General features: G+C 39.2%; 2 protein-coding genes across 2 annotated transcripts in view; one reads left to right on the forward strand and one right to left on the reverse strand.

The window, feature by feature from the left end:
- The first annotated feature begins 1,155 nt into the window (after nucleotides 1-1,155).
- The window catches only part of LOC115668989 (disease resistance protein RPV1-like), a 92,473-nt gene continuing 72,454 nt past the window's right edge, over nucleotides 1,156-21,174 (forward strand). The window contains exons 1-6 of the mRNA XM_056309322.1: nucleotides 1,156-1,786; nucleotides 2,640-3,777; nucleotides 3,919-4,203; nucleotides 4,307-5,566; nucleotides 7,005-7,077; nucleotides 7,273-7,367. Of these exons, the coding sequence (XP_056165297.1) occupies nucleotides 1,299-1,786; nucleotides 2,640-3,777; nucleotides 3,919-4,203; nucleotides 4,307-5,566; nucleotides 7,005-7,013 (3,180 nt within the window). The 5' untranslated portion in view covers nucleotides 1,156-1,298 and the 3' untranslated portion in view covers nucleotides 7,014-7,077; nucleotides 7,273-7,367. The remainder of the gene's footprint in view (nucleotides 1,787-2,639; nucleotides 3,778-3,918; nucleotides 4,204-4,306; nucleotides 5,567-7,004; nucleotides 7,078-7,272; nucleotides 7,368-21,174) is intronic.
- LOC130137576 (flap endonuclease 1-like) lies at nucleotides 12,642-16,432 on the reverse strand. Its single transcript, XM_056309181.1, has 16 exons — nucleotides 16,320-16,432; nucleotides 16,143-16,201; nucleotides 15,916-15,975; nucleotides 15,761-15,814; nucleotides 15,624-15,672; nucleotides 15,463-15,510; nucleotides 15,244-15,309; nucleotides 15,110-15,160; nucleotides 14,594-14,713; nucleotides 14,404-14,488; nucleotides 14,202-14,283; nucleotides 13,690-13,801; nucleotides 13,543-13,599; nucleotides 13,380-13,426; nucleotides 13,244-13,298; nucleotides 12,642-12,821 (listed from the first exon to the last, which is right to left on the reverse strand). The coding sequence occupies exons 1-16, from the start codon at nucleotides 16,395-16,397 to the stop codon at nucleotides 12,642-12,644; spliced, it is 1,203 nt and encodes a 400-aa protein (XP_056165156.1). The 5' UTR covers nucleotides 16,398-16,432.

Consider the following 21,174-nt stretch of genomic DNA (forward strand, 5'->3'; position numbering starts at 1 on the left):
GAAAAGCCGCGGTTTTGGGCCCTCACAACCAGCTCGTAAGTGGCATTTGAGTGATCATTTTTTTGAAAGTTATGGCACTCAAGTGAGCCAAAAAAGGTTATGGCACTTAAGTATCCTCCGTACAAAATATGTACTACTGTACTTACCCCCTCTCTCTCTTTCTTTCTGTTGAGTGGGTTTTGTAGGCTTTTGCCTTCTCCCCTTCTTTGGTAGGAAGAAAAGGACAGGAAAATGCAACGAAGCAATAGTAGAAGACTTTGGTTTGCTTGCTTTCTCGTGTTACCCGCTGTGAAGTAGATTAGCTAACAACGATGATTTGGGACTTAGTGTGCTTTCCAGACAATTAACCAATCGGGATTAATTTAAATTTGATAATTCATTGCCTCCTCTCATTATATTCTTTTGAAATTTTAATTTAAAATTTAAGATAAAAGAGTTACAATTTTAAAATTTGGAATAAAATATATTAAGCTACTCACATTTAGATCATAATTAATAAAATAGTTTGTATTGAGAATTTTGCAAATCAATCCTTTTTGCAAATCAAAAACATATTGTTCATAGCACTCTACATTCACTCCGTTACTAAATCTGATTATCTAGGCTGTTTCACAGCTTAATTTCTAAACTCAAGTTGGTTTTATTTTGAATGGGATACTAGATATATTTGAGTTGATTTTGTGTAATCTTGGTTGATACGTTCCTCAATTTGTCAAATCTCCATATATCCGGAACATTGTCGGTGTCTTTTATATGATTATGTTTAAATTTGCAATATCATATATCTTTCCATATTTGTTTGGGATTTAGATCCATATAAAAGATCATCATATTTGTTTGGGATCTAGCTCTATATACTATAAAGTATTATTTGAAAAGGTAAGGCATACTCAAGCATTCAAAGTTTGTCACGTTATTTTATAACTAAATAATAATGTGAATGATTGTTTTCAGTCTCTTATACTATTTAGCTGTTTTTATTGGTAACACCGGCACTTCATAAAGTGATGTTAATATTATGACACATATATGATAATTTTAATTTTAAATTTGTTATTAAATGAATGGGACCCGGAAACTTCTAGGATGACAACCCATTGATCGATCCACGGAAACTTTTAGGAAACTTCTCGAAAACTTCTTGGATGACTCTTGGAAAGTTTTCCCCTACCCCATGACGCCAGAGACCGAGAGAGCTTATTAGATTGATAGCCCTCGCTCAGATCCAAGCACACCCAAAGCAAACTTCCCTGAGAGATAGAAAGGATTTGATATCTTTGGTGTTTAGAGATCCTACAATGGAGAAAGGGACGCATTCACGGGCATCATCCGGACCTTCATATGAGGTTTTTCTGAGTTTTCGAGGAGCAGATACCCGTCATGGATTCACCGATCATCTTTACAATGGCATGGTTGATGCCGGGATCATCGTCTTTAGGGACAGTGAATCCCTTCATGTCGGTAAGGAAATTGGTGGTGAACTTCTACAAGCAATTGAGAACTCCAAGATCTACATTCCCATATTCTCCGAGAATTATGCTTCGAGTGACTGGTGCCTCCGAGAGCTTGCATGCATGGTCGAGTGCACCTCGAAATCAAATGGAAACAAAGAGATTCTGCCGATTTTCTTGAACGTGGAACCTGCTGATGTCAAGCTGAAAACAGACTTGTACAAACAACCACTTTCAAAGCGTAAGAAGACGGGGTGTGCTGAAGCAGAGTCATGGGAAAAGGCTCTCGTTGAGGTGGGCAAGAAAAAGGGATGGAACTGGCAAAAAGATCAAGGGTAAATGTCCTAAACTTTTCAACTGTCATACATAGATTTCGTTTTCCTCTCTATTCAGTATAATTGTGGTATTGTTGGTGAAATTATAGTCTATTCGATTCTGTTTAGTTCAAATAGCGGTCGCGGCCACTGCCGCTACTGCTACCGGCCACTATGGCGGCCAGAACGGAATTCTCACCAGCAGTGGCCAATAGTGGCCGCTATCGGTTGTATTGCTGCAATAGCTCTTGTCAATGGCACTATTGCGGTGGTAGTGCACGCTACTCATCCTGATTCTCTCTCTCCTCTTACTCTCGGTCTTTGACATAGTAGCCACGATCAATAAAACAATTCTCCGAGCAGCTCCACCAAGCTGCCGACCAGCCACCACAGCAGCTTGTCTGTCAGTCACCGCCACTTCCTTGTCGCCAGCCTAACACCAAGCCGCAAGAAGCCTCCTTCGAGCCATCCGGTCCTCGCCCTTTCCCTCTCTCACTCACTGAGGCGAGTCGGATCCGGGATTTGGATGTCGGGTCTGATACCACCGAGCTCGGCCTTGGGCGACGGTCACCCAAGGCCAATGACACCATCCCCAGCAGTCGCAATGCCACAACCACGTGATGTGGAGGATTGAGGCAAGGCCGAGATGGGCAATGGCACACGAACGTGACGGTGACGGCCCAGGGAGGCGAGCGACGTCAATGGTGTGGTGACTGAAATTTGGGGGAGCGGAGATACATTGGGAAAAATCTGGATTCTTTTGGTGTCTAGATTATTTTGCGTACTTTCTGCAAATTGTAAGGGCAATTGAGTCACTTAGGAGTAGTTTTACAACATAAAATTTATCCCTAACGTGGTTGTTATGTTGTGACAGCCAAGCAGATTTGATACAATCTGTAAAGGAGACTGTGTTGACTAAGCTGAACATCGGATTTAAAAAAAATGTGACTGAACATCTGGTTGGAGTTGATGATCGTGTAGAAACTATAATCAAAATGTTGCATGCGGAATCCGATAGCATACAATTCCTCGGAATCCACGGAATGGGCGGGATTGGCAAAACAACACTTGCCAAGATCATCTTCAACCAACTGTCTTCTCACTTTCGAGGCTGCAATTTCCTTTCCGACATCGGAGAGTCATCACGACGTCATGGTCTAGTACATTTGCAAAAACAGTTACTATCCAAGTTCCTCGATTCTCGTTCTATCCTCGACCAAATTCACGACGTGGATGATGGGATCAACATGATTAAGAGGGTACTTCGTGATAAAAGAGTTCTGATTGTTCTTGATGATTTGGATGAGAAAAAGCAACTCAAAAGTTTGGCAGAAAAAGAAAATTGGTTTGGTTCCGGTAGTAGAATTATCATAACTACTAGGGACCAAAGTGTCCTAATGATTGAGGGAGAAGCAACAGATGAAGGCCCTGTAAAAAAGTTTGCAAATGTTTGGACTTACGAAGCACGTGCAATGGAATTTGATCATGCTCTTAAGCTTTTTAGTAAGCATGCTTTTAGAAGAGACTCTCCACCAGACCATTATGTCTCCCTTTCAAAGGCAATTGTCTCTACTTTGGGAAAGCTTCCATTGGCTCTTGAGATTACAGGTTCATCCCTTAGCGGTAAATCCGAAAAAATATGGGTAGACACATTGAAGAAGCTAGAAGAAGCTCCTCCCATGGGAGTCCAAAAAAAATTGATGGTATCTTATGAAAGGTTAGATCATGCACAAAAGCAAGTATTTCTGGATATAGCTTGTTTTTTTGTTGGTTGGGACAAAACATACCCTTTGTACATGTGGGATGAATGTGGATATCACCCACACGATTCCCTTGAAGTCCTCTCTCTCATGTCCTTGATAAAAATCAAAGACGACAATACTTTTTGGATGCATGATCAAGTGCGGGACCTCGGAAGGGAGATTGTCCGTCAAGAGAATTTCAATGATCCCCGCGAGCGTAGCAGAGTGTGGAATCATATGGTAGCCCTGAGCATTCTGAAGCTGAAAGAGGTACAATAAGGGAATAGCAATTTATTTTCCTGTGAATTGTTACATACTATTCTTGCAAAAGGAAAAATTAATTGCTATTGGCGCTTAAAATTGTTTGCTTTTGACCTTCACATATGGACTTCTTGGTGTTTCCATTGTCAGGGAAGTCGGAAAATACAAGCACTGTCTACGGGATATCATGGAAATGAAGACGTTATTCTAAAGCATGATGAATTTGCTAATTTGCGGAACTTGAGGTTCTTTCAGGGGGATAGGGTGTTATTTGTTGGAGACTTCAATAATCTTCTCTTCAATTTAAGATGGATTTCTTGGCAAAGTTGCCCTTCCGAGTTTGAGGCAACAAACTTTCATCTGACTAATTTAGTCGTTCTTGACCTCTCATGGAGCCATATTTCTGAGGAATGGATTGGCTGGAGCCAAATCAAAGTATGATTTGAGTCCTACTCCTTGCATATGCATATCATTTCTTTTGCCATTTTTTTTCCTACAAGTTGTTTCTGAATATATATTTGATCCAATTGTTTTGCAGGAGGCCAGAAAACTAAAAGTACTAGATCTCAGGTACTGCTACCACTTAAAGAGAACACCTGATTTATCTGCGTGGGTGTACCTGGAGAGATTGGTTTTTAAAGGCTGTTCGAACTTAATTGAAATTAACCCATCCATTGGTAAATTAAAGCTCCTAACTTCTTTGAACTTGGAGGGATGTGAGTTTCTTCGAGAGTTGCCTAAAGAAATAGGATGTCTACAAGCTTTGACAGAGATTGTCATGCCTACTAAGTTACGTGAACTTCCGGAGACGTTTGGTAATTTGCAGTCACTGTTGACCCTCGATGTATCACGGAGGTTGATCAACAAATTGCCATACTCAATTGGAGGGCTGGTGAAAATGAGGCAGTTGAATTTATCTGGGTGTACATACATAAAGGAACTTCCATATTCGGTTGGGAAATTACAATCATTAGTCGAGTTGGATTTGTCATGGACGAGAATTCGTCACCTACCCGATTCAATCGGCAATCTAAAGCAACTGAAGGTACTAAGGATGATAGGCATAGAAGAGATAACAAAATTGCCAAGTGCGATTGGGCTGGTGGAGAAGCTCGAAGAGTTGGATGCTCTAGATTGTTTCAACTTGACCGGCGAAATCCCTAAAGAAATTGGAAGATTGTCCCGTTTGAGGATCCTAAACTTGTCAAACACACGTATATCAGGATTACCCACCACGGTGAGTCACCTCTCTAATCTCCAAATATTTAAGCTAGAAAAATGTCCCGAGCTGAAACAATTGCCGGAGCTTCCTCCAAGTTTGACTTGGCTGACATGGAGCCCTTTTTATTACCGGTGTTACTCCTCGACAGACCTCTTCCTCTCTCCCACTGGAATTGGTGCCCTATCTCCACGGGGAACACTCGTCACCACTCTTCCCACTAGCATCGGTACCCTATCTCAGCTTAAAACACTATCATTGTCCTGCAAACACGTGCAATTCCTCCCCCGGCTCCCGTCTAGTTTAAGAGAGTTACTACTTCAAGATCTGGAGACCACACGATCACCGGATTTTTCCAATTTGAAAAAATTGTCAATCTTGACATTCTATAAATGTTCGCTAGAATTCTCGAGTATATTTGATGCGGAGTCGGAGAAACTCCATGTGGAGCGCTGTGAGCTTAGAAAACTGGACTCACCGTCGCAACCGGAAATGAAAAGATTGAGATTATTAAAGATGGTTGGTTGTGAGTTCCTTCCAGAAGTACTTGATCTGTCGCGCATGAAGAATCTATGCGAGGTAAGTCTAAGAATTTGCTTTTCATTAGTCGAGATTCGTGGCCTTGAAGAATTGGGATCCCTTCGCTCCCTATCAGTCTTCGAATGCCCTTCCATGGAGAGGATGTCAGACCTATCGAAATTGAAAGAGCTACGGAAGCTCGAGGTAACAAATTGTAGTAACCTAAAAAGAGTGCAAGGTCTAAACCACTTGGGGCCTCTAAAGGAGCGGATAATCTCTTGTAATGGAGAGTTTCGGGGGTAGTACCTCAAACGCTGCCACTGCGTCCGCCGTCATACAAAGAATTCCCATTGGCGGCTCCGATTCCTAGATCCGCTGCATTCTTCGGCGGGTCGCCGCGGCCTCCACCATCGCCCCTAGGGGCCCCTTGGCGGCTGCTGGTTGGAATATGGCAGCATCAAATTTCGCACCAGAACTTGCAACTGGTAATTCTAAAATTGCACACCAAATGCTTGCGCAATTGCCTCTTTCCCTGTTCGAATCTGGATATGAAGTTTCGTTACGGTGGTTTGCTGGGTGAAGTTTCTGGTGTTGAGCTAAATGGGAAAACTGTGCGAATGGACATCTTAGTTTTGATTTGATTTGATTTGGTGTGCAGAGGGTGGTAAAAACCCCACATTTCAAGAGAAGTTTGTGTTCACGCTCGTTGAAGAGCATAGGTAGTTGAATCTTGCGGTGTGGAATGGCAATATCTGCACTTTGGGCATGTACGATCCGTTGAATCTATTCCTCTTTTCTTATGCATGTAGAATTATGGATAAGGTTCAAAAGCAAAATACAAAAAAAAGAAAATGTCAGAAGATAGAGTACATAAGATGACCTTTGTGTAAGAAAAGTGGTGTGGTTTCTCTAATTCACTCATTTGCAATAATAATGCTAGGTTCTAACTTTGCTTTCAAAATTACATGCTGACTCCCAAATTATTGTTGTTGTCATCGTCATTATCATCATTAGTAGGTTTGATCGCTTGACCAATTTGCTGGAAACTTGGGTGCTTCATAATAGTGGCTGCATTTTCCATGTCCATTTTAGTTAGTCATTTGTGTGTTAGGGCTTGGCACGTCATATTTGCCAACTTTTATTGTTTTATTGTCTATGGATATACTATATTTTGTTTTCTGGTGAAATATGAGCTATTTGAGAATATTGGGAGTATTTATTCCTTCCAGAAGTAAAATTCTTGCACAATTTAGTTGTCCCAGTAGTGACCATTGCTGGCAATACACTAGTTCTTCTAGCTAGATTCTAATATGGTCAATTTTGCAATGGACCAAGTAGAATACTTGTCTTGGTGTGAGAACAAGCCCTTGGATTTTTCCTTTTTATTTTCAAGAATATAGTTGGGCACTTACTAATATTTGATCCGACAACTTTGAGATTGAAACATATTGATATGCCCAACCAATTCTGTAAGAATGACATGGACTATTTCCTGCAGCTGAAGTAATGGAGTCTTTACATATTCCCAAGGGTGTGGGACAGGTGTTGTTCAGAATCCTACATACTGCCAGGTAAACTTTGGTTCCTAAGCATCCTTTTGTGGGTCATGGTAAGCTGAACTAATGTGGGATTTCCAAATTGTTGGAAATCATGTCACCCATGCATGTGCTATTGGAGCACTCATCTGAGTATTTTAGTGTACTGTGGTACTAGTGAGTACTATGATTAGAAGGACAAATTAGATTTGTGCTATGTTTTGTTCTCAGATGGCTTATGTACAAAAAAGAGTTCGACACGAGCCATGTGGAATTCGTGAGAGATGGAGCAAAATGGTTGGTAGAGAACATGGAAATTAAACTTGGTAGGATTCGTCCCTTTTTATTATTCTGATGCAATCTTAGTGAGAAAGCTCTTTTTCTCTTTTCTTTTTCTCTTTTTTGTTTGTGTGTGTTTGGTGGTTTGCTTCATTTTCATCTTATCTTCACCTTTTACCAAGACTCACTGATGTATAGTGTACTTCATGATGTTTCCTAATCGTTACCCAGAAACCATGTGAGGATATATTTCTCTGTTAGGTAGCTACCTTTTCTATTACCACCAATTTTTACTTGCAGCTTCACTATAAACAAATGTTATTTTTCTTAGGCATGGCAACAAATGCATACTTTCATCTTATTTGATTTTCTCCTTGCCGTCACATGAGTCGCAGTATGGTGCTGTAATAACTATCAACATGAACACATGATATTTGGTTGATCTCTAAAGACATGGTTGTGTAAGAAAACGCTCAAGCATATGTTGCTATCAGGCTTTTTGAGCACTACACAGGTTCAATTTTCACTAAACCTCCCTCTTGAGAGATAGTGCAACTTGATCATCTGTTTTCTTTCTTCTTCTGCAACTTGTAGATTATTACATGTCTGAGATTGAGATGCAATCTTGCATGACACAGTCTGTGCTATTCGATGCATGAATTGATTACCTGTCTGTTACCTCATATGATCATTTGATCCCATCCCATCTTATCTTCCTCGAAAGCTGGGTAAGAAATTGATTTGACGTATGACAAACTTCCCCATCAAAGTTAAGGATGACCATGTTTCATTGCTGAATTGCCATCTTAGACCTAAACTAGTGTTGGTGATTTTGCCCGTATTTCACATCGTTGCATTCTCATATGAAGTCTAGGTTCAAGAAATTGACACTACGGTAAAGCTGCAAGAAATTATTCTTGTTGAGGGCTTGAAACTCGAAGATGTACCCATAGGCGTGTATACAGTCCATGTCTGCCTTTGAGATTACTTGGTGCAGAAGGATCACGTATAAGATGCATCCTTATCAAATAACTTCTCCGAGTTTTGTTCTTTTTGAGGGGAATTAATTAGACGACTGTTTTATCTACAATCATCATTATCGTCATCACACGAGATCAACTTATCCTTGATTGGTTACCATAGAGGTGTCAATTGAAGATTCTTTTGTTGTTTTTGGGACTTTGCATGTGATAGTGCCAGGTGCTAACAATATTTCTTTTTTTGTTCCAGGGGAGTAGGAGTTATCAAAAGTGCCAAGTGAGAAAGGCATTGCACGCACGTTCTCCTCAGAATTCAAATTTACTTTGACGGGACACGTTTTGCAGAGATTGTGGAACTTTAGCGATCATTTGAATATGTAATATTACTATAGGCAAAGTAGAGGCTATGGTTATGTTTACATAGATAATGTTACGCTTTCAAAATAAGACTCATTTGGATTGTTTCTCATGTTTCTTCTTTTCTGTTAATAAAGAGCTGCTGAGGATTGACTTCATTTGAACATATACTTGATGAGGCCCGCCGAAATTGGTTATAGTGACTCATGAACAGAAAGCCTTTGAGAATCTGTTTGGCTATTTGAGAGCAGTTCTCTCCGGTAGAATTGTACATGACAAGGGCAAAAAAAAATCATTTTTTCAAGTCTTTCCTATATTTATTTGCAAATATTTTTGTACATGACAGGCGTTTCTGGTGTGGTTTTAGATTGATTTGGCATTAGGATACGCCATTCTCTAGTGTTCTCTTGGTTGAGGTCTTAGGGGGGGCTAAAGTTTGCTTATATCACTGCAGTTTGATTTTTTTTTTCCTTCTTTTACAGTCCGGTATCTTCTGCGCTCTTGTGAACTATTTGATTGAGGTAATAGGGGTCTACTCTGACTATGTCCAAGTTTGGCTTTGTCTTACTAGTCATTTCCTGATTCACATTACCCTTTTACTATAACGATACCCGAAGGTAGTGTTGCTCAAAGTCTTATACAGGCTACTTTTTCTGCACCTTCAACAAGTAGCTTCTTTACATGTCCACTGTTGAAATATTGCGCCAACCTAATTTTCTCTCTTCTTTTATACTTCACTAACTGCATCTTCTTGTTTTGTTCGGCAACCTTCATACAATCACAGGAGCACTTGGCACCCGCTGGTTATGTGAAGATATGCATGACTGTGATTCTGTGTTAATAGAGAAAATATTTAAACAGGATGACTTTTTGTTTATATCTTCTCGATGTTCCTAATTTTGTACATCTTACTATATTATCCTGTCAAAAAATTTTATAACCATTCCAAAATAGGCGTGGCCAACAATACTCTTTGTATAACATAGGAGCAATGCATATTTTCATAGATTCCCGGTTTTTAGTTTCATATGTTTGATGTTATTTTTCAATGCAAAATCTCATTTCACTTGCGATTGTGTCACAAAGTAAATGTCATTTCAATTAAGCAATGCGTGAATTGCCTTTCATTTCTGCAGGACCTTGCTAACTGTCTAAAAGGCTACAGGTTTCTCCCAAAAGTAAATATTGATCTCATGGATTACAGAAACTCAACCTACAAGGAAAGATTTGCTAACTTGCGGAACCTAGTCCTTATTATGGTTAGTTTTGTATATGTTGTTGATTTTGGTTCCTTGTCTTTTGCAGCTTTGTGATGCTAACTCTTTTTATTTCCCTCTAGTTTGAGCAAGACACTGTGTTGATACCAAAGGAAACATCCTAGTTCGTATACTATCTAGATGAAACTTTTGATACTGTTTTGCCTACCCAGGAGGTAATTGCTGCATTACCTTGAAATGCAGTTATCAGTGTCTTTATCGGTGCCATTGAATCATGGTAATTTTGGGTGATACTGATGGTCGCTGAAAAGCAGTGTTAAAGTATTTATGGTGGATGAGGGTGGAATCTCCTTGTGGTTCAGAAAGCATGCGTTTTGAAAGGTTCCATTCTTTTGAGATTATTTCCTGTCCTCAAACCGATTCCATAATTAAAAATTTGCTCGAGGACTTGCACGCACATAAATATGTGAAAAATCAAGGGTGTAGAATATATAAAATCTCTGGTAACATTGATATTGACTTGGAATCAACTTGTTTTATTTTACTTTGCACAGTCAACCAAGAAATGTAACAGAGAACAAGTTGAAACATTTTCTAAGCCCTAGATATGAATGATTAACCATGTTGAAAGTAATACTAAGGATTGTGAAAGCATTATCTTTACTAAGCTCTTACTCTACAATCTTAAGGTGTAGGAGGTGTATATCCATGACATGGTCTGGAATTACTTTTGGTAGTGATTTATGATTTTCATTTCATCATTGAGCATTAACTATTGGCAAGTCGATAATCAAAGGAAAATTGCATTTACATGAGAAAAATGGACAAAAGAGAATGGGCGAATGAACATATTGTGATATCGTGTGGTCGCTGTGGTGTCAGCTCGTCATAACATGCTTTTACCCTTACTCTGCCACAATTTGCATCCTTTTACCGCTAGGAATGGATTGGATTGAAAAAAAAAATAGAAATGTATCTAATCGATGCATTTCCTGCGGATCGAGCTTTACACCAAGGATTGGATTGGATTGAAGACCTTGGATGAAGCTGGGAAAGTCAAATTCATCAATGTCTCTAGGAACCATCTCCAGATCTCTCTCGCTTACATGCAAAAATATATAGTACCTTACTTGGTGGATGATGCAGCTTTAGCAAAGAAAATGGCAACAAGAATGGCTTCTAGTAGTTGGACCCCATGGGTTCAGGGTTTGTATCGAAGAATGTTGAGGCAAAGATTGGTTAGGCTGTTTGAGGATCGGCCACTACTCCTCTTGGCAGTTACCTTTAGCTTCTGCTTAAAAATGTAAGATTATGACATACAATGTGATGAGAGATCAATTCAGGCAGAAACTGAGACGGCAAATGAACTCCATATAGATTTTGATTTACATGTGACCTAAAGATAAAGCAGTTAGGACTTGATCATTTGCAAAATATGCACAATGTAACTGGGCTCTTACACCTACCGTGTGAGTTAACCATTTTCAATGTGGCATATACTCTATCAACAAATATAGGTGGACCAAATCACTGGTTGAATTTTCATTTACCTTAATGTACTATACACATAGGTAAATGACCCAACAGATGATAGGATTTATACTACACAAATAAATAAAATATATGATCTGATTAAAGATCTTATTACGATTTACTTATATACATTATAAGCTATAGTATACTATATGTCCATTTAAATTTTGCATGCATTAGCTAATTCCGGTTTCTTGGTAACTCCTCTGCTTCTCCATGCAAATTTATTTTATGATTGCTGGCTCTTTCTAGCATCCAATTTTCAGTTCCTAACATGATAATGTTCTTATGGTGTTTCGAAATAATCCTCCTTAATTATGTTATGTAATTTGTTAATTTGGATATGACTCAATGTAAGAGACAATAAACAAGTTAAATTTGTAATTGGAGCTTTGATATGATTTGTTAGTAACATAAGTCGCAACAAATCGAAGTCATCTACTAACTATTCGATATCAAGCTGGTGTAGTTTCGTATCTCCATCTTCTGAGTTATCAGTCAACCCATCAAATGTATGCGCACTGAGAAACTTACACATGAAACACACGATAGTAGTCCAACAAGATAAACAAGTAGTCATGAATGAAAATTAAATCAGCATTTAGCACCCATAAACCTTCCATGATATGATGGTATCCAGCAAAGACTACATGAGACTACAAACTGACAACAAGTTTCCACTCGTAATTTGCAAGCAAACCTCCTGGATAAGGCAAGAAACATAACGACGCATATATCACAATTCCAAGCGGGGAGATTTAAGAGAGAAATCAAAATCAAGAATTGTGAAGAATCGCCATTGGGAAACTCACAAGTACCTGACATAGATGTCGATGGTTTTGCTGTTCCATGATCTGTTATGTGCCAACTAAACTATTTCTTACCACCACCAGCCTGGAACTCTTGTTAGTTGCTGCTTTGGCAATATATTCAGGGGTTTGCTGTTGCATGGATGACAATAATATACACATTGTATAAGTGACATATACGTATCGTAAAATGAACACTAAAATGCAATTTGCCCGACAAGAAGTACCAATCTCGTTCTAGCATAGAGAGCAAACTTCATCCATCTAATAAAAATTTATACAAATCTCTTCCAAAATTGCAGTACCATAAGACATGACCCGTTTTTCAGGAAAGGAAAGCATCAACTTGTTTCCAACAGTGGGCAAAAACAGCATCTACAAGTCAGGACTTGCTCAATAAATAGGGTTCTTACATCCACCATCATTTAGCTCCATGTCGGGAGGCAGACAACTCTCAACGGCTGTTTGAAGTTCCTCAAACCCAGGACCATGGTTGGCATTTTAAAGTTGCCAAGGAACCTGTGCTGGAAATTTACAGAGACTTGTGTAGAGCATGTCTTAGGCTTGAACGCCAGATTGGGGGATTGAAGTGTGCATTTGCTTTCCTGTCATCCATTGCAATTATGGTTGTTAATCAGGCCGAATTCTTAACAGATCCGTATAAGCACGCTGGTGCTTTTGTTTATCTAATTGATTTCATGAATAGGATGATGCAACACCATTAGCACATCTGTAAAGTTATATGAGACTAATCGGGCATAAGCAGCAGGGGCATGGCAACACACTACCGTTGATTTACAACACTACCACCAACAGTTTAAAAATGATCACAAAGATCTAAAAATTTGTGCATCGCTAGGGCAATCAATGGCTTATGAAGTGAGTTAAAGGGAGTACTATTCATCCATCAAAAGTTGCATCTGAAGACATCTCTTTGCTAGAGCAATGTGTGACATTACACCTTCACATACATTAAAAGAAGGTAAATTCTAGGTGCTCAGCACTCAAATATATCAAGATGACATACCTTCCTCTTAGCAGGTATAGATAGATTCTTAGCTGGCTTAAAGAAGGATTCTAATCTGTAGAAAATAAATGAGGAATCATCGGATGAAAGAAAGTGCATTTTGGAAGTCACTTTCATTTATTCACGCTTTAGTTACCGGCCTTGTGATGACTCTTCCTTAGCTGCCTTAATCTTCTCTATCGTCTGCTACACATGGTAAAACAACATTGAAAACATGTATGCTCTCTCCTCCAGAGGAAAAGAAGCAACTTCCTCGAGTAGGCAACTGACCAACACATTACTGAAGATAGAATCCATACCTTTGTCACTCTGTCAATGTTGAACCCATTCTCATTCACTAGAAAGGACATTAAGCCCTTGAAAGGGAAAGAACAATCAATTAGGAAATGAGTCAAGAATTCGAAAGTGAAATGTTGCAAGTAAATCCCAACATGAAAATGGCCCACTTCGTCATTTGGAGCAGTCAATTTTATCGCAGGTTCTTCTTCCGTAGAAACTATTGGTTCCTTAAAAAGCAGTCGAGCTTCGCCATAGGGCCAATTATCGGGTATCTGATACCTATTCAAAAAACAAGCAAACATTTCCTTAAGAAGGATAACTGAACTGAATAAAGACTTCCAAGTAATGCAAAGAACCTCCGGGTCTTAAGGATAGAGAAACGAATTTTGTTCAAGTGAGAGTGAAAGAATAGACAAAGCAAACATCATAATAGATAAAAGTATTATAGTAAATCAACACATGAAGTAGCATGGTTGATGCACTGATTGCCAGCCCAAATCTATTGGTGGCAAATGATCTTTCAGTTTCAAAGTGTTGATCAAATATTTCCGCTCCAGCTGGGTTTGAGAGATAAATTCTTTTAAGTGAAGGAATCAGCAGCCAAGACAATTACAGTGAGAAACTTTGCTGCCTTATTTTGCTTACAAGTCGGGGGACAAGATAAGAGAATAAGAAGCACCTTTGCTTGTTTATGTTCTCTAGTATGTTTTCTATGGAACCATGTTGACGGATGAGCTTAAGAGCAGTCAGCCCTCCAATACCTGATAAATTCATTCCAAAGTAAAGCCACTGAAATCATCAATCTAAAACATATGAGAGGGCAGAATGATATACGATAGCATAAAACAGTTAACAGAGCACTGCAATAATATCACGTCTACCTTGAATGCTTTCACAATAGTCACATCCAGAGAGAATGCAAAGGTCAATGAATTGATCCATATCCAGATTCATCTCCTCCAAGATCTAAAAGACATGAAAGTGAGAAAAAAAAAATTTAAGCAATCGCAAAGAATAAACTTTTCTAAGTACCCTCGTTACCAAAAAAAAAAAAAAAAATTTTCTAAGTACCCTGGAAATTTCAAATTCCATGACTGGAACTTTTCTTGAGCTGGGATCCATAAAATGGCGAAGAAATCTAGGAGCTCCAAAAGTAAGGGAATCCATATCTTCAGAAGCAACGGCATAAACCTGAAAAACAAAAATTACATCTAAAACACCATTTGTGATAGATGAATTCTGGTTACCGCACAACAATTAAGCAATGATAGGAATTCAAAGTCAGCGAAAATTCCTTGGACGAAGATGATTTAGTAAAGAACGTACCAAATGTAAATGACTACGCAGAAGAAGACATTAGACAAGTGTAAAAGCATAAGTTCAGTGGATCCCGTAAAAACTTCTTTCGAGGAAACAAGTGACCATGCCGAAGAAGACATTAGACAAGTGAACAAGCATAAGTTCAGTGAACAAGGAAATTATATCATGGAAACAAGATGGTAATTTACATAGAGTTAAACAATTGGTTATCATGGGAAATAATGAACTATCCTAAATCAGAAGACGATCAAACAGGAAGATACTTGCCTTTCCAGCTTTGCAAAGTGCAGCACATTGTGCCTCTGCTTCTGAAGGAGCCTAACATACAAAATCTGAATTTGATATCTAAACTTTTTGTTAGAAATAAAAAAAAGGACAAACTTTTCAGACAGAATAGCAACATCAACTAGTGGGACACCCATAAGTCTTAGTAGTCTTTTGCAATCTTCATTGTGCTGTTGTGTCACCTGCAAGGGTATCAAAGCCATGTACCACAAGTCCACACACACCCAGGTAGCTACGTACATAGGTTTTTCTGGAAAACAAAGACAAAATCAAACTTCGCATCGAACAGGACAAAAAGATCGCACTGTAAGGAAGTGATCCAAACAAAGACAAACCTTCACAGTTCTTTTACCGAATTTCTCTATGTCTTGCTTGTTCTGAGACTGCAGGCAATAAATACAGAGTTCACTAAGCCTTTTTGTACTCTGTGCGTGAGAGAGAGAAAGAGAGAGAGAGAGAGAGAGAGAGAGAGAGAGAGAGAGAGAGATGCACGTACCGCAATGGCTAATGCCAACTCCTCAGAGGCATCGGCCCTCTTCAAAAAACTGCTAAGACTCATTAAAGGTAACTAAACGTATTCATAGATACTTTAGAAAAAACGAGAGAATAGAAGGCTACATAATAATAAAGTACCGTTTTGCAAGCTCTTGCTTCTTCAAATCAGGAGGTTGACCATCAAATACGTAGCTGTCGTAACAACAGCAAAGCATAATTCAGAGAAAGATGAGCTTCATTCTTCTTAGCATTCTATCCCAATGAAAACAGAGGAGGTAAAGAAAAAGACTTACACTGGCTGTATCCCCGCTTCCAACAGCCTAATCGTCCGGTAAAGCATGCCTTGCAGATGACTACACAAGAAGACAAATCAAAAAGCAGCTCAAAGTCAACACTTCCCAAGCATAAAGATCACATACATAAAACCGAGTCCAACCAATAACATCTGAAGCATCAAAACAGAAACTTGAGCAAAGTGGATTTTCATTTCCGCGAGGTATTGCGATGCGAGTAGCAGTACCTGGTGACTTGACCAGCCTCATTGGTGAGCATCTGAGTCCCCTTCCTCCCAACCACAACCTGATCCACCAATCAAAGACCGAAAAAAACCACCAACCACTCAAAATCCAAATCCCAACCGACACTGAAACGCGCAATCAATCACAGGAATCGATCCATAAAAAGCAAAGCACTTAACGAGGAACTGATAGATGCTCATGCTGGCATCGACGGCGATCCTCCGGCCAAAGTAGCTCTCCAGCTTTTGCTCCTTCATCGCCTTCGGGGCATTGTCCGCCAGTAGCTTCGTCAGTCCCTATCGAAATCAACGGACGATTCAATTAACAATCATATGGAAATTGCAGTTGAAATTGAGGCCCATTTCCGGAGAGAGATGAAATTGCAGTTGAAATTGAGGATGAAATAGAATTCTAGGGTTCGAGCTCTTCCGTCTTCCCGCCTAATTTGGAGACCAGCGCGTGGGGGTGGAGAGCGTTGGGAGTCGCGAGTGGGAACAGAATTCAGGGACCGGAATTCACAGCCAAAAGAAAACAAGAAAATCTGGGCATAGAAAAAGCAGAGGATTCTAGGCATATAATCATCGCCAAAGAGAGCTCGAAAATGAAAAGGACGGAGCTTTTTCTCCACGGCCAAGAAAGAGAAATATAGAGAGAGGGTTATGGTCGGCAAAAGAGAGAAGACTTTAATAAAAAGAAGAGAAAAAAAGGGAAGTGCTCGGCAAAAAAAAAGGGAGAGAAAGAAGAACAAAGGAGGCAGATTGTCGAGGAGCATGTGAAAAGAAAATAAGGAAAAGAGAGAGAGAGAGCTGTCGGGGCATGCGAGAGGAAGCGACAGAGACCAAAAGATGCAATTTCACCGTATGTTCGTTTAATTTACTTTCATAACATCTACATTCCCTCAAAGTTCACTTTTCCTGTGGACTTTAATTTCCAAGAATTTTACTCCTCACAGTTAAATTTCTCCATCATTTCATTTTATTTCAAAGCTCGGCGCACCTTGCACTTGGAAAAAGCCAAAAACAAAATCAAGTTCAGCAGTGTTTTGAAGTTGAGCAACGTTTGTTCAAGTTAAGAACCAAACTGTCAAAAAACCATTTTATCTTAAGGAAAAGGGTTAATACTACGAAAAACCTCAAACTGGTACATCTGTGATAAATTTACCAAAAACTAATTTTTTGACCACAAAAAACCCCAAACTTATACACCTATGACAAATTTACCCAAAACTAATTTGTTTATTACAAAAAAAATCCTAAATTAGTACATATGTGACAAATAAACACCTGTGACAAAATTTACCCTTTCGTTAGCTTTCATCAAATTTTATCATTAAATTTGCTGACGTGGATGACACACGCTAACGTGATATGGTGATGTGGCAAGTTCACATGGAAATTCATAGGGTAAATACCACGAAAAATCCTAAATTGGTCATCTAACGGAGGGTCAATTTGTCATGGGATTATCAGTTTGGAGTTTTTGGTGGTAAAAAAATTAGTTTAGAGTAAATATGTCATATGTGTATCAGTTTAGGGTTTTTTATGGTAAAAAATTAGTTTGGGATAAATTTGTCACAAGTGTAGCAGTTTGAGGTTTTTGGTGATCAAAAATTAGTTTGGAGTAAATTTGTCATATATGTACAAGTTTATAGTTTTTTGTGATCAAAAAATTAGTTTGAGATAAATTTATCGTATGTGTATTAATTTGAGATTTTTCGTGATATTAACCCTAGGAAAATTGTGTGTAAAGGTGACTGGCATTGAGAACTTTGCAAAAGTCAAGATTGAGGTGATAGGATTATTCTCACTGGCCATCCTCTTGGGAGGAAAGTCACTTTCCATTTGGTCTCAAGAATAGTCGCACATTTGATGGACAACAATCTTTTGTTATCTAACTTGTCATTTCCAGAATTAACATCTACTCGTAAACCGCCTTATGCTTTCTGCCGTATCTTTCAAATGTGACAAATGTACAAGAATTTCTTGAACAATTTCGTTACCGCATGCCATTGTTTATCCGACTCTTCTTTGTTCCCCCATTCAACCATCAAATCCAAGTACCTAGCAATACCGCAGAAGACGAAAACCATGTTTTCTCATTTTCACATGCACAACAACTGAAGGTATTTGCAATCAATTTTTCTTTCTACAAACCAAATTTTAAAACCCCATCTTTTAATTTCCATATCCTAGTTTTAAAAATTTGAGATGTTTGATGTTAAATCAAGACCTGATTTCAAACTCTAAAATGTCGAAAAAGAGAAATAGACTAAAGTTAAAGTAAAGAGACATTCACATATTTAACAAAATTACTAGCCGAAAAACTTCCCTTCAAATTAACACCCAATATCTGTTTTATGTCCTTTCAACTATGACCTTTTAACAGTATTATCGGATTAAAAGCAATAATTTATGAAACAATGTTACGACTTGTTTGATATATTTGTAATGCACTTCATTCCCAAATTACCAAATCTTTTACACATGCAGGATATCACGTGTGCCTTGAATATGGTTAGATTATGTCTAGAATCATGGTATCATGTATCTACTTCATATTAGTTTAGGTTTTATATAAATATCGCAATCACATTTATAATGCATTCTGGTGATATACAAAAGGCCTTTAGTTTTTTTGTCTCTGGCTAACATAACCCTTCAACAGAAACTCGCCACCACCCACTTAGACAATCTCCGCCATGATCCACTACGAAAGATTTTGAATCCTAGAATCACTTTGTTTTTTTTTTGGTTTGGTCAAATAGAATCACGTTGTTGAGTCGACGCCAACTACGACTCAACTCCACCATGGACGAAAACCTCACGTGCCGAGACGACACAACACGTGCAAATTTTTTCCTTCATAGCCCGCCACCCTTCGGTGCTTATTACTCAACGAACCACCCATCAGACAAGTAATTGTCCTCCAAGTTGAACACTAGAAACTACGACTCGAATCGTTGCCACATGTGGTAGGACGGTCAAGACCACAAACTTAAAGCTAGTTCATATGTTACTAGTCATTTTTTGATCCGTGCCAGCTTCGTACCACCGTTTGGCCTTGCTCCATCCTCAGGACGATAACGTCAGCATCAAGTAACCACTATATCATCACTATATCACTTACGCCTCCACACCATCACTATGAGAGCTGGCAATTTGTGTTCATGTATCATAATGAAGTTTTATAATCGTGTCAAGCAATTTTTCCAAATGTGGACCTGTCAAAGAACTAGTTTGGGTTCCGATTTGCGAGTCAACCAGTTGAACCACCCATTGAACTACCAAATCGATAAAGTTGGAAAATCTACAAAGAAATTCACGATACATATTAAATATGCAAATTAGCACCAAAAGGAGCGCTCATGTGTTTAGATGCATGTTGAGTGTAAGTGATATGTAGGGAAGTTTCATGGATAGACTTGATTAGCTCTTGTTTAATTAACACTTAAAAAGAAACTAAGGGAAATCTTGAAAAAAAGAAGGGGGGGGGGGGGGGGGGGGGGGGGCAGCATTTACATTTTTTTTTATCTTTTTTCTTCACTTTTGGAAGGAAATAAAAATGTGCCTGCTTAAGCGAAGTATGTCTCCCCTGTTTAATATCATTTTCACCCACTTCCTCTCTAATTTAGACGGCCAAACAAGGGAATATATACCTAGGTTATTATTTCTACCCATTTCCTTTCACTTCCCTCAATCCAAGCACATATTCCACGTGAATCGAATCTATTACTTCGTTGAAGACTATTGACCCTATAAACACCTAATTTTTTACCGAGATTCGACTAGATTTTGATCGAAAGTTAACCTTGTTAAGATTATGATCAAAGGGTACAACTAGGATGTGCATTGTAAGAGCCTTCCAATAATGCCTAATTTGTCCAAATCGGGTGACCCGGTCGCTAGATGTATTGTCACAAGGGATGCTTGATCCTTTGGATGTTCACTCATTCGATTTCCCCAATATTGTTCTTAAAGGAAATGAGCAGCAACTACCGTTTGAAGTATGCTTGAAGATAGAAAATTTGGTGATCTGATCTTGAAGGCAACAAAGTCTTCAGTGGTTCTGTTTGACATGTATGATGACTGGCTGAATCTTTCTCTCATTTCATTATAATTCTCATTGCTCTTCGTGTGAACAATGAAGGCTGAAATATTACTACTGCCTCATAAAATAGTTGTCGATAAATCTCATATGATATCGAACCGTCTCTCATAGATGATTAGTGGATGAAGGTAATGTGATCCTTTATTTCTTCGTTAGCTTGAAATTCTCCAATTTGATGATACCACACTCTTCATATATATGTGCCAAATGTGATCATTATTTTTATGTAGAATGTTACAATGGCGACGTATGACTATAGAATATTTTGGGAACAAGGACACTACAAGTGTCAAAACTTGTGTACGGCGCTCACTTTAGTGCCAAAAGTTTCCGCCGGATCACTTAAGTGCCAACTCCGGTAATTTGGCCGGAAATCCGATGTGGCATTTTTTTTATTAATTTCTGAAGCCGATGTAGCTCGCCGGAAGTTTAGTCAACATATATAGTCAGAATTTTTTTATTTTAAATAATATTTTTTTCTTTTTTTTCCTTTTTTTCTTTTTTTCCTTTTTTGATCTACCGCCTGGTTGCCGGTGGCCGGCCCGGCGACCGGCAACGCTCTAGAAGGGCTGGGCGTCGGCCTCGCCGGCCATGGGCGAGGCCGGCCCTGGCCAGATCTAGGCGAGGCCGGCCTCACCAGCTGCCGGCAAGGGGCGGCCTCGTCTGTCGCCGGCAAGGGTCACCTCAGCCAAATCTGGCGAGGCCACCCCTCGCTGGCCATGACCGGTGACAGGCGAGGCCGCCCCTTGCCGGCAGCTGGCGAGACCCTCGCCCAGCCCTTCTCGGGCGTCGCCGGGCCGGCCACCGGCAACCGGTCGGTAGATCAGAAAAGGAAAAAAAGAAAATAAAGGAAAAAAAGAAAGAAAAGGAAAAAAGAAAAAAAATATATTTAAAATAAAAAATGCTGACTAAACCTCCGGCGAGCCA

Source organism: Syzygium oleosum, unplaced genomic scaffold (assembly GCF_021117445.2).
Source record: "Syzygium oleosum isolate NSW1041296 unplaced genomic scaffold, Sole_v2.1 Sole_v2.03, whole genome shotgun sequence".
NCBI lineage: Eukaryota > Viridiplantae > Streptophyta > Magnoliopsida > Myrtales > Myrtaceae > Syzygium > Syzygium oleosum.